Here is a 13,422-nt window from a genome sequence, read left to right on the forward strand (position 1 = left end):
GCATTAACATCACTCCAAACATGATACTGTGATCACGAAATACAGGATGGCAAATCACCTTTACAAAACTGATTCAGAGTACAGACATGACCGACTTACCTTTCCATCATGGTTTGGGCAGGATAGGGGTTTCCCCGCAGATCCTGCTGTGACCGTCTCCAGGATGGAGGAGTCCTCACAGTTGTCGTCAGGAGTCCGCTGAAGAACATCCATCAGGTTTGTAATGAAGAAATTATTCTGTAGCGCACAAACTCCCTTTTCAGGCAAAATAGATGTCTGGCGGCACACTGGGCAGGAAAGCGTTAAACTATAGGCAGGAATGTAGTTTTGCAGACACCTGGAGAGCAAAATCAAGAGTCATTTCAATGTTATCCACTTTTTGAAATTAATATTTACATTGGAATTAAATTTGATCTCCAAATGTATCCACAAAAAAAATAAAAAAATAAATCACAGAATATTAATTTGTCAAGAACAGAGATAGGCATACAAATGCAACCATTGTGGCGGTCCCTGGTCAGCCACCCTTGGTGCGAACCAAAGATACTAGAGGAGCAAGATAGACCACTCGACCCTAAACACCGTAGTACGTCACGGCGCCATTTTAGTAGGCAGAAACATGGCGGGACTGTCATATGTTGAAAGACTGGAGTGACTAGGCTTGTCTACACTGGAATTTAGAAGGACGAGAGGGGATCTTAGCGAAACGTATAAGATTATTAAGGGGCTGGACACGTTAGAGGCAGGAAACATGTTCCCAATGTCGGGGGAGTCCAGAACCAGGGGCCACAGTTTAAGAATAAGGGGTAGGCCATTTAGAACGGAGATGAGGAAAAACTTTTTCAGTCAGAGTTGTGAATCTGTGGAATTCTCTGCCTCAGAAGGCAGTGGAGGCCAATTCTCTGAATGCATTCAAGAGATAACTAGATAGAGCTCTTAAGGATAGCGGAGTCAGGGGGTATGGGGAGAAGGCAGGAACGGGGTACTGATTGAGAATGATCAGCCATGATCACATTGAATGGCGGTGCTGGCTCGACGGACCGAATGGCCTCCTCCTGCACCTATTGTCTATTGTCTATTTACAAAGAAAAATAACAAAAAATCGGTGAATTGATAGATGAGATATATTCTGCATTTTTAAGGTATCATCACACACAGTGATCCCCCAAGACACTGATTATACTGCGGGAGGCGGGTTTTGCTTACTAAAATGGCGGACGTTATGCTCCTTTGCCTACTACACTTCAGTATAGGCGATTTCAACGGAGTGGTCCATCTTGTTCCTCTAGTATCTTTGGTGCGAACCCTCGGCTCAGGGGGCTGGGGTCATAGAACTTGGAATGGGGAGGAGGGGCAGTGGGTGGTGGAGTTCCAAGAGGAGTTGAACTGGTTGGGGGTTTGGGGAGCAGTTTGGTGCATGAGGAATAAAGAAACCTTCGCTTGACACTCGTGTCCCGCTTCATTGCCTTTGCTTGACACTCGTGTCCCACTTTGCCATATTAGAACTACAAGTAATAGCACATAACATAAAGCTAGGCACTAAAATATAACAATTATCCTGAAGTGAGGTTAAAAAACGTTTCATAGCCAAATAATTGGTAGCATCAATTTTGTTTTTGTTTTCCGAGTCCCCGGTAATCCAATACGATGCGACCTAAACATTATGACCACCTGCCTAATATGCTGTTGGTCCTCCGTGTGCAGCCCCATACGCAGCAGGGTGCGATGCACTGTGTATTGTGACACATTCCTCCTGTGACCACCATTAACATTTTCTGTGACTTGTGCCACAGTCGACCTTCTGTCGGTTCGGACCAGACGGGATAGCCTTCGTTGCCCTCGCGCATCGATGAGCCTTGGGCGCCCAACACACTGTTTGTGGTTTGTCCCTCCTTGGACCACTGTGGGTAGATACTCACCACTGCTGACCGGGAGCACCCCACAAGCCTTGCCGTTTCACAGATGCTCTGACCCAGTCGTCTGGCCATAACAATTTGGCCCTTGTCAAAGTCGCTCAGGTCTTTACTCCTGCCCATTTCTCCTGCATCCAACACATCAACTTCAAGAACTGACTGTTCACTTGCTGCCTAATATATCCCACCCCTTGACAGGTGCAATTGTAACAAGATAATCAATGTTATTCACTTCGCCTGTCAGTGGTCATAATGTTTTGGCTGATCGGTGTATAAGGTTATGCATGAAGAAAGGAGGTACAACGTGGTAAAACAAATGCCAAACACAATATAATACTTTAAGAATGAGAAAACAACTCAGGAAGCTTGTCACTTCTGATAAGAGCAACAAGGAACTGCAGATGCTGGTTTACAAAAAAAAGCACAAAGCACTGGAGTAACTCCGCGGGTCAGGTAGCATCCCCGGAGTACATGGACAGGTGATGTTGAGGCATAGAGTCACACAGCACGGAAACATGCCCTTCAGCCCAACTTGCTCACACCAACCAACATGTCCCATCTACACTAGTCCCACTTGTCTGCATTTCCCCCATATCGAGACCCTTCCTCAGACCGAAACGTCACCCATTCCCTCTCTCCTAGATGCTGCCTGACCTGCTGAGTTACTCCAGCATTTTGTGAAATAAATACCTTCAATTTGTACCAGCATCTGCAGTTATTTTCTTAAACTAAACTATAAACTATCCTCCATTGCCACTCTCAGACTCCTTCTGCCAAGATAATTTTGAGTCCAGATGGAAAGTCCCCTGTGGATCCCGTGTGATCTGGCCTTTTGGACTAACGCGCCCCATGGGGCCTTGTCGGTCTTGCTGAGGTCCAAAGTTCACCATCCTGTCCTCATCAAATCCTCTTGGTGACCTCCACAAAACGCCTTGGTCAAATTTAAGACATTATTTCCCACGCACACAGACTTTTAATTTATGGGACAGTGCAGGACAATAAACAGGCTCATTGAGCCACCGAGTCCACACTGATTCCACGTTCATACATTGTAGAATAGAATAGTTAGAATAGTTCCTTTATTGTCATTGTAACATGAGCCATGTACAACGAAATTGTAAAATGTCAGCCAGTCAGTGCACCATTCAAACATTTCTAAAAGCTAACGATACATACAAGGTAAAATATTTTAAAAAAGATAAACAACTAAAATAAATATCATGAAAATAGCACGCATAAACACCCAACCCTACATCCTTCTGTCGATTTCACAGTCTCTTATTATGTATCGCCCCTGCGTTCCTTGGCGGCTACATTTAGTGCCTTTATAGCAGTGGGGTAAAAACTATTTTTAAGTCTGTTTGTCCTTGTCCTTGTAGATCTGTACCGTCTGCCTGACGGTAACAGTTCAAACAGGGAGTGTCCGGGGTGGGAAATGTCCTTTATAATACTCTGGGATTTTTTGATGCAGCGGGAACTGTGTAAGTCCTCCAAGGTAAGTAGAGGGCAGCCGACAATCCTCTGGGCGTTGTCAATGGCCCTCTGGAGCGCTTTCCTCTGAGCCGCTGTGCAGCTGGTGTACCATACGCATACACAGTATGTTAGGATGCTCTCAATGTAGCACCGATAAAAGGACAACAGCAGTCTCTGAGTGATGTTATTCTTCCTGAGCACCCTCAGGAAGTGCAGTCTCTGCTGGACCTTTTTCAGCAGCGCAGAGGTGTTCACGCTCCACGTCAGGTCCTCCTCAATATGGATTCCCAGGAAGCGGAAATCCGCCACCCTCTCCACACAGTCCCCTCTGATAGTTAATGGTACCATGTCCGTTTTATTCTTTCTGAAGTCTATTATTATTTCCTTTGTCTTTAAGGTGTTGAGGAGCAGGTTATTTTCTCCACACCACACTGTCAGCTGCTCCGCCTCATCCCGGTAGGCGTACTCGTCCCCCCCGGTGATGAGTCCCACCACCGTAGTGTCATCCGCAAATTTGACAATGGTGTTGCTGTGGTGGGCGGGGGTGCAGTCATGTGTATAGATGGTGTAGAGCAGGGGGCTCAGCACGCAGCCCTGTGGAGAGCCGGTACTGAGGCTGAGGGCCGTGGATGTGTGATGGCCCACTCTGACTCTCTGGCTGCGAGCTGACAGGAAGCTATTTATCCACATGCAGGTGGAGTGTGGAAGTCCCAAGTCCCCCAGTTTGTCCACCAGTTTATGGGGAAGGATTGTATTAAAGGCAGAGCTGTAGTCCACAAAGAGCATCCGCACGTAGCTCCCCGGCTGCTCCAGGTGGAACAGTGCAGCATGGAGGGCTGTGGCTATAGCGTCCTCTGTGGATCTATTCGCTCTGTACGCAAACTGGTGGGGGTCAAAGCTTCGGGGCAGGAGTGATGTGATATGACCCCGGACCAGTTTTTCAAAACACTTCATCACCACTGGTGTGAGTGCGACTGGCCGGTAGTCGTTGAGGCTGGAAATGTGGGGTTTTTTGGGCAAGGGGACTATGATTGCGGACTTCAGACAGGATGGAACAGTGGACTGGGCCAGAGACTGGTTGAAAATCCTCGTACAGACTCCAGCCAGCTGGTCAGCGCAGTCCTTCAGCACGCGTCCAGAGACGCCGTCGGGTCCAGTAGCCTTCCTTGGATTGATGGCCCGCAGCGTGCGCCTCACCTCATGCTCCTCTATCTTGAGGGTTAGGCTGCTGTGGACCATGTGGTGTGATATGGCTGTCTCGGGTGGCTCCACTTCAAAGCGAGCAAAGAAGAGGTTCAGCTCCTCTGCCAACGAGGCGTCACCTTCAGCAGCTCCAAGGTTGGTCTTATAGTTGGTTAGATACTGGATCCCCTGCCACACCTGCCTGCTGTTGTTACTGTCCAGGTGGTCCTCTATCTTCCTCCTGTAGTCTAATTTGGCCTCTCTGATGCCTCTCTTCAGGTTAGCTCGGGCCATGCTGTATAAAGCCCTATCGCCAGACCTAAAAGCAGTGTTCCTCTCTTTTAACAGCCGCTGGACCTCCCGGGTCATCCAGGGCTTCTGGTTGGGGTAGACCCGGATGCGTTTGTCCACTGTGACAGTGTCCATGCAGTTTTTAATGTAACATAGTACACTGTCTGTGAACACCTCCAGGTCCCGGTGTTCAAACACATCCCAGTTGGTCCTGTCGAAGCAGTCCTGCAGCTGCTGAGATGCACCATCAGGCCAAGTTGTGATGGTCTTTGTGATGGTAGGAGCGGTTTTCCTGAGGGGGGCATATGCAGGAATTAAAAACAGGGACATATGGTCCGACTGACCCAGGTGTGGTAGTTGTCTAGCCCTGTAGCCCAGCTTGATGTTGGAGTAGACCTTGTCCAGTGTGTTAGCTCCTCTTGTAGCACATTTAACATGCTGATAGAATTTGGGGAGCATTTTCTTCAAGTCCGCGTGGTTAAAGTCCCCTGCTATGATGTGAACACCGTCAGGATATATGCTCTGTTGACTGCTAGTGCTACCATACAAATATCCGATAGCCGAGTTAGCATTAGCATCCGGTGGTATGTACACAGCAGTTATCATGACAACAGTAAACTCTCTAGGGAGATAAATGGGCCTGCATTTAACAGTCACATACTCCAGGTCCGGGGAGCAGTGACTGTCTACAATCACTGTGTTTGTACACCAGGTGTTGTTCACGTACACACAGAGCCCTCCACCTCTGCTCTTACCAGAGTCTCTTGTCCTGTCATGACGCTGTGCTGTGTAGCCTGCTAGCTCGATAGCAGAGTCCGGAATGAAAGAATGAAGCCAGGTCTCCGTGATCAACAGGATACAGCTGTCCTTCACGGCGTTGTTAGCTGCAGTCTGCAGCCTAAGTTCATCCATCTTGTTAGCGAGGGATCTGGCGTTCGTTAGAAACAGGCTGGGAAGCGGTGGTTTCAGTGGCTGCCTCCGTAGCCTGACCAGAGCGCCGGCCCTGCCGCCTCGCTTTTGCCTTCTCTCTCTGCGCCGCCTTCGCCTCCTCCCCGCGGGGATGGTGATCCACGGAGAGTCGGGGCTCCTCGCTATGTCCGCCGGGATCTTGTATGAGCGGACAAACTCGGCGGTAACCCCCCATTCGCGACCGGCTCCAATCCTAAGAAGATCCTGCCGGCCGTAGACGTTGTTCGCCCGACAGTAAGTACACAGGGCACAAAACAACACGCACACATACACATACACATACACATACACAAAAAACACGAGCACTGACCGGGAGGACATCGAGCCGCTGCAACTGTGTGCGCCGCCTACACAGTCTGTGTCTGTGTCTTCCCACTTTTGCATCCATTCCCTGCACTCTGGGCTGCAATGAACCTACAAATCTGCATGTCTTTGGGATGTGGGGGGAAACTGGAGCATCCGGATGAAACCCACTTACAGGGAGAACGTGCAAACTCCAAACAGGCAGCACCCGAGGTCAGGGTTGAACCCAGGTCCCTGGCACCGTGAGGCAGCAGCGCTTTCAGGTGTGTCGACTCTCCCCATCCCCTTGTCTATCGAAATGCCGGTAGATCCTGTCCCTCAGAATCCCTTCCTGCAGCGGCAGAGAATTCCAGAAATTCATAACTCTCTGGCTGGAAAGGTTTCTTCTCACCTCAATTTTAAATGGCCTCCCCTTTACTCTTAGACTGTGCCCCCTAGTTCTGGAACCTTCCATTTGGACTCAAAATTATCTTGGCTGAAGGAGTCTGCTCCCACACTCAAGACTTAGAGGTTTGTAGGTTAATTGGCTTGGTAAATGTAAAAATTGTCTCTTGTGTGTGTAGGATAGTGTTAGTGTGCGGGGATCGCTGGTCGGTGTGGACCCGGTGGGCCGATGGGCCTGTTTCCACGCTGTATCTCTAAACTATACTAAACTAAACCATTGAGGTTTGGCATACCAACCTGTAGATCCCCGGATTGTGCTTACAGCCGTCCTCAAATACAGCTACAATATTGGCCACCCTCCGGACGTCCAGAAATAGAGATTCATTTAGGATATAGATTCATAATCTGTATCTGTTGAGTTTAGTTTAGTTTAGTTTAGAGATACAGCGTGGAAACATGCCCCTTTGGCCCACCGGGTCCGCGCCGACCAGCGATCCCCGCGCACTAACATTATCCTACACGCACAAGGGACAATTTTACATTTACCAAGCCTGCAAACCTACAAACCCGTACGTCTTGAGTGTGGGAGGAGACCGAAGTTCCAGAACCAGGGGCCACACAATCTAAGAATAAAGGGGAGGCCATTTAAAATTGAGGTGAGAAGGAACTTTTTTTACCCAGAGAGTTGTAAATTTGTGGAATTCTCTGCCGCAGAAGGCAGTGGAGGCCAATTCACTGGATGAATTTAAAAAAGAGTTAGATAGAGCTCTGGGGGCTAGCGGAATCAAGGGATATGGGGAGAAGGCAGGCACGGGTTACTGATTATGGATGATCAGCCATGATCAAAATGAATGGCAGTGCTGGCTCGAAGGGCCAAATGGCCTCCTCCTGCACCTATTTTCTATGTTTCTATGCTTCTATCTCAGAGAAAACCCACGCAGGTCATGGGGAGAACGTACAAACTCCGTACAGACAGCCACCGTAATCGGGATGGAACCCGGGTCTCCGGCGCTGCATTCGCTGTAAGGCAGCAACTCTACCGCTGCGCCACCGTGATCGCCCTGGAAATACATTTTATCAGTTGAATCTTGCACGATTTTTCTCCTGCAAAAAGGCAGGCCAACAGTATTTTTTAAACAGAGAAATAGGCCACCTCATATGAGATTGATAAAGGACATCCTATTTCCCAGGCAACTAACTGATTGCAAAAAGAAAAGAAGAAAAGATGGCCAGAACAATGGAACTCCCTCAGAATACCAAGCACTGCCAACTCCCCATTTACAGCTCGGAGCCGACCATGCATCTTAATAAGGACAAAGCTGCAGCATTAAGTGCAAATCCGACAAACATCACAAACCCTGCTAAAAACAACATCCCTTCTGTAGCAGCAGCAGCAGCTGCCAAACCTTCAGATTGGACAGCTGGCCGAACGAACTGATTGTCATCAAATTACCGAGCCTTCTGCTGCCACAAAGCAGGCAGGCACACAAAAATAAATGTTTTAAAGGACCAGGAGTTAGCCAGATGGCCCTGCAGATGAACCTCCCCTGACATTCAATATCATGGCTGATCCAATCTTGGAAATGGCTTCACTCTTATCTTCTATATATCTAAAACTCTCGTTTGTTCATTTGTTTGTTCCTGAACTTCAGCCAAAACGGTACACGATAGCGCGACAATTTTAGACCCACCTTACTCACCGTCGAACCCTTTGGTGTGAATGGAAGAGGTTTCGTTGAAATCGGTGTTACATTTTTAAAGTTATTCACATTTTAAAGTTTAAATCTATCTCCTAGGGAGGGAGGGAGGGAGGGGAGGAAGGGGGGGGGGTAGGATTAGGGGGGTTGAAGGGGATGGAGTGGGGGGTGGGGAAGGGGGAGGGGAGAGTGGGGAGGGGAGGGGGAGGAGGAGAAGGGGTGGGGAGGTGGAGAAGGGGTGGGGGGGAGGGAAGGGGGAGGGGGAGAGGAGGGGGAGGGGGAGGGGGAGGGGGAGGGGGAGGGGGAGGGGGAGGGGGAGGGGGAGGGGGAGGGGGAGGGGGAGGGGGAGGGGGAGGGGGAGGGGGAGGGGGAGGGGGAGGGGGAGGGGGAGGGGGGAGGGGGAGGGGGAGGGGGAGGGGGAGGGGGAGGGGGAGGGGGAGGGGAAGGGGAGGGGGAGTGGAGGGGGTGTGGAGGGGGGGAGGAGAGGGTGCTGCACCAATGAAGGAGAGGTTTGGGCCCAACGGGTCCACTTGGTCTAGTATATATATATATCCTGCATAATTCTCGACTCCTCGATAGACCAAAAGTCTATCTATTGTGGCTTTGAATGTATAATAGAGACCAGTCGAGAAACAGGCCCTTCAGCCCAACGCATCCATGCTGACCAAGGTAAACTCCTGAGTTCAGCTCATTTGCCTGCATTTGGCCCATAATGCACTCACCAGTTCCTATCCATGCACTAGCCAAATATCTTTTAGACTTTGTAATTAGAGATAAGAGTTCAGCGATGCAGCTTGGAAACGGGCCCTTCAGCCCAGCGAGTCCATGCTGACTATTGATCACCCGTACACTAGTTCTACATCCTACACACCCGGGGGCAATTTACAGAAACCAATTAACCTACAAACCTGCACATCTTTGCAATGTGCGAGGAAACCGGAGCACCCGGAGAAAACCCACACATAGAAACATAGAAAATAGGTGCAGGAGGAGGCCATTTGGCCCTTCGAGCCAGCACTGCCATTCAATATGATCATGGCAGATCATCCACAATCAGTATCTTGTTCCTGCTTTCTCCCCGTATCCCTTGATTCCGTTTGCCCCAAGAGCTCTATCTAACTCCCTCTTGAAAGCATCCAGTGAATTGGCCTCCACTGCCTTCTGTGGTAGAGAATTCCACAGATTCACAACACTGGGTGAAAAGGGGTTTTCTCATCTCAGTCCTAAATGGCCTACCCCTTATTACACTGTGACCCCTGGTTCTGGACTCCCCTAACATTGGGAACATTTTTCCTGCATCTCCCCTTAAGAATTTTATATGCTTCAAAAAGATCCCCTTTCATCCTTCTAAATTCCAGTGAATACAAGCCCAGTCGACCCATTCATCATATGTCAGTCCCGCCATCCCGGGAAATAACCTGGTGAGCCTACACTGCACTCCCTCAATAGCAATAATGTCCTTCCTCAAATTAGGAGACCAAAACTGCACACATTACTCCAGGTGTGGTCTCACCATGGCCCTGTACAACTGCAGTAGGATCTCCTTGCTCCTAAACTCAAATCCTCTCGCTATGAAGGCCAACATGCCATTAGCTTTCTTCACTGCCTGCTGTACCTGCACGCTTACTTTCAGTGACTGATGTACAAGGACACCCAGGTTTCACTTCACCTCCCCTTTTCCTAATCTGACACCATTCAGATAATCATCTGCCTTCCTGTTCTTGCCACCAATGTACATAAGCTCACATTTATCCACATTATACTGCATCTGCCATGCATCTGCCCACTCACACGACCTATCCAAGTCACCCTGCAGCCTCATAGCATCCTCCTCGCAGCTCACACTGCCACCCAGCTTTGTGTCATCCACAAACTTGGAGATGTCACATTTAATTCCTTTGTCTAAAACGTGAATATATATTGTAAATAACTGGGGTCCCAGCACCGAGCCTTGCGGCACCCCACTAGTCACTGCCTGCCATTCTGAAAAAGACCTGTTAATTCCTACTCTTTGTTTCCTGTCTGCCAACCAGTTCTCTATCCATGTCAATACCCTACCCCCAATACCATGTGCTCTAATTTTGCTCACTAATCTCTTCCGTGGGACCTTGTCAAAGGCTTTTTGAACGTCCAGATACACCACATCCCTTGTTACATCCTCAAAAAATTCCAGAAGCATGATTTCCCCTTCATTAATCCATGCTGACTTTGACCGATCCTGTTACTGCTTTCCAAATGCGCTACCAATCAACTCCAGCATCTTCCCCACTACCGATGTAAGGCTAACTGGTCTATAATTCCTCGTTTTCTCTCTCCCTCCTTTCTTAAAAAGTGGGGTTACATTAGTTACCCTCCAGTTCACAGGAAATGATCCAGTCTATAGAACTTTGAAAAATGATCACCTGTGCGTCCACAATTTCTAGGGCCACCTCCTTGAGTACTCTAGGATGCAGACCATCAGGCCCTGGGGATTTATCTGTCTTCAGTCCCAACAATTTACCTAACACCATTTCCTGACTAATGTGGATTCTCTTCAGTCCCTCCCTCCCACTAGATCCTCGGTCTAGTGTCCTAGTATTTCTGGGAGATTGGTTCGGTCTTCACTAAGGAAGACATAAACAAAGTACTTGTTTAACTGATCTGCCATTTCCTTGTTTCCCATTATAAATTCACCCCTTTCTGACTGTCAGGGACCTACATTTGTCTTCATTAATCTTTTCCACATATCTAGAGAGGCTTTTAGTCAGTTTTTATATTCCCCGCAAGCCTTCTTTCATGCTCTATTTCCCTCCCTTTGTCCTCCCCTGTTGAATTCTAAATGTCTTCCAGTCCTCCGGTTTGCTGCTTCCTCTGGACAATTTATATGCCTCTTCCTTGGATTTTACACTACCCCTAATTTCCCTCGTTAGCCACGGTTGAGCCGCCTTCCCCGTTTTATTTTTACGCCAGACGGGAATGAACAATTGTTGTCGTTCATCCATGCGATCTTTAAATCTTTGTCATTGTCAACCCTTTAAGTATCATTTTCCGCAGTTACAAACTCCGCACAGACAGCACCCATAGTCAGAATGGAACCCGAGTCTTTGGCACTGTGAGGCAATAGCTCTACCTCGGTGTCACTGTGCTGCCCCAGTTCCACCCACCTTTTCACTTCCTGCGGCAATTTATCTCATACTGGACCAAGTGGACCCGTTGGGCCCAAACCTCTCCTGCATTGGTGCAGCGCCCTCTCCTCCTCCCCTCCCCCCCCTCCCCTCGCCCTCCTCCCCTCCCCCCCAATACATCCCCTTCAACCTCTCTTAAACCTCCACCTCCCTCCACCCTCCCTCTCTAGGAGATAGATTGAAACTTTAAAACGTGAATAACTTTAAAAATATAACACCAATTGCAATGAAACTTCTTCCATTAGCACCAGAGGGACGACGGTGAGCAAGGTGGGCCTAAAATTGTTGCGCTATCGTGTACCGTTTTGGCTGTAGTTCAGGAACAAACAAACAAACGAGAGTTTTAGTGTATTGATAGATATCCACCACCATGTGCAAAAGTTGCTCCAAACATCCCCTTTAGATCTTTCCCTTCTCACCTAAAACCTGTGTCCTTTTAGGTTTAGATACCCCTATCCTGGGTAACAGATCGGCCATTCACCAGCCATGGATTTATAAACATCTATGAGGTCAACCAATAGCCGCCCATGCTCCAGAGAAAACCACCACAATGATCCAGTCTCTCCTTATAACCCAAGCTGTCCAGCCCCAGAAACATCCTTACTCTACTCCCGGTACCCATTAGTGGGTGCACAGACACATCTTCAAATTCGCTGATGATACCACCATTGGTCTGAAGAAGGGTCTCGACCCGAAACGTCACCCATTCATTCTCTCCTGAGATGCTGCCTGACCCGCTGAGTTACTCCAGCATTTGGTGAAATAAATACCTTCGATTTGTACCAGCATCTGCAGCTATTTTCTTACACCATTGGTCGACAAATCACCTGACACCAATGAAGGAAATTGAGAACCCGGTTGAATGATTCCAGAACAACAATCTTGCTCTGAACGTTGCCACCGGGTGGCGCCAGCAATGGCTGCCTCGCCAACAGTCTGTCTGTCCCTTCCTCCTTTGTTGTTTGCTTATACATGTTAAATGTATGTTTCTGGTGTTCTTTAGCTTGTTTTTTTGTGGGGGGTGGGTGGAGCTCGATGGAGATGCGATTTTTTTCCGTGTCGTATCTTTGTCCACGCTGCGGCCTAACATCGAGGAGTTGGCGGGCTCTGCTGGAGACCGACTTTAAGAGCTCCATCACGGGTTCCCACGGACTTAACATAGTGGAGCTGGAGGTCCCTGTCAGGGATCGACTTTGGGGCTCCAACCGCGGGAGCCTGCGGACTTCAACATCACGCCGCTTGCGGTCTCTGGTCAGACCGACTTCGGGAGCTCCAAGCCGCAGGAGCTTCGACTGCCCCGACGCGGGGGCCTTAGGAAAAGGGGACGTACAACGCGATCTGGGTGTCCTGGTGCATCAGTCACTGAAAGGAAGCATGCAGGTACAGCAGGCAGTGAAGAAAGCCAATGGAATGTTGGCCTTCGTAACAAGAGGAGTTGAGTATAGGAGCAAAGAGGTCCTTCTGCAGTTGTACAGGGTCCTAGTGAGACCGCACCTGGAGTACTGTGTGCAGTTTTGGTCTCCAAATTTGGGGAAGGATATTCTTCCTATTGAGGGCATGCAGCGTAGGTTTACTAGGTTAATTCCCGGAATGGCGGGACAGTCATATGTTGAAAGACTGGAGCGACTAGGCTTGTATACACTGGATTTATTCACAAAATGCTGGAGTAACTCATTGTATACACTGGAATTTAGAAGGATGAGAGAGGATCTTATCAAAACATATGATTATTAAGGGGTTGGACACGTTAGAGGCAGGAAACATGTTCCCAATGTTGGGGGAGTCCAGAACCAGGGGCCACAGTTTAAGAATATGGGGTAGGCCATTTAGAACGGAGATGAGGAAAAACTTTTTCAGTCAGAGAGTTGTAAATCTGTTGAAATCTCTGCCGCAGAAGGCAGTGGAGGCCAAGTCTCTGAATGCATTCAAGAGAGAGCTAGATAGAGCTCTTAAGGATAGTGGAGTCAGGGGGTATGGGAAGGCAGGAATGGGGTACTGATTGTGGAGCGACTAGGCTTGTATACACTGGATTTATTCACAAAATGC

The 13,422-nt window shown here is 48.7% G+C and overlaps 1 protein-coding gene across 13 annotated transcripts in view; it reads right to left on the bottom strand.

Moving 5' to 3' along the window:
* The window catches only part of LOC144597829 (tripartite motif-containing protein 2), a 130,809-nt gene that overhangs the window by 50,266 nt on the left and 67,121 nt on the right, over positions 1 to 13,422 (bottom strand). For all 13 annotated transcript variants that reach the window (XM_078407494.1, XM_078407531.1, XM_078407541.1 and 10 more), the window contains one exon: positions 100 to 337. In XM_078407494.1, coding sequence (XP_078263620.1) covers positions 100 to 337 — 238 coding nt within the window. The remainder of the gene's footprint in view (positions 1 to 99; positions 338 to 13,422) is intronic.

This window comes from Rhinoraja longicauda, chromosome 1, assembly GCF_053455715.1.
Source record: "Rhinoraja longicauda isolate Sanriku21f chromosome 1, sRhiLon1.1, whole genome shotgun sequence".
NCBI classification, from domain to species: domain Eukaryota; kingdom Metazoa; phylum Chordata; class Chondrichthyes; order Rajiformes; family Arhynchobatidae; genus Rhinoraja; species Rhinoraja longicauda.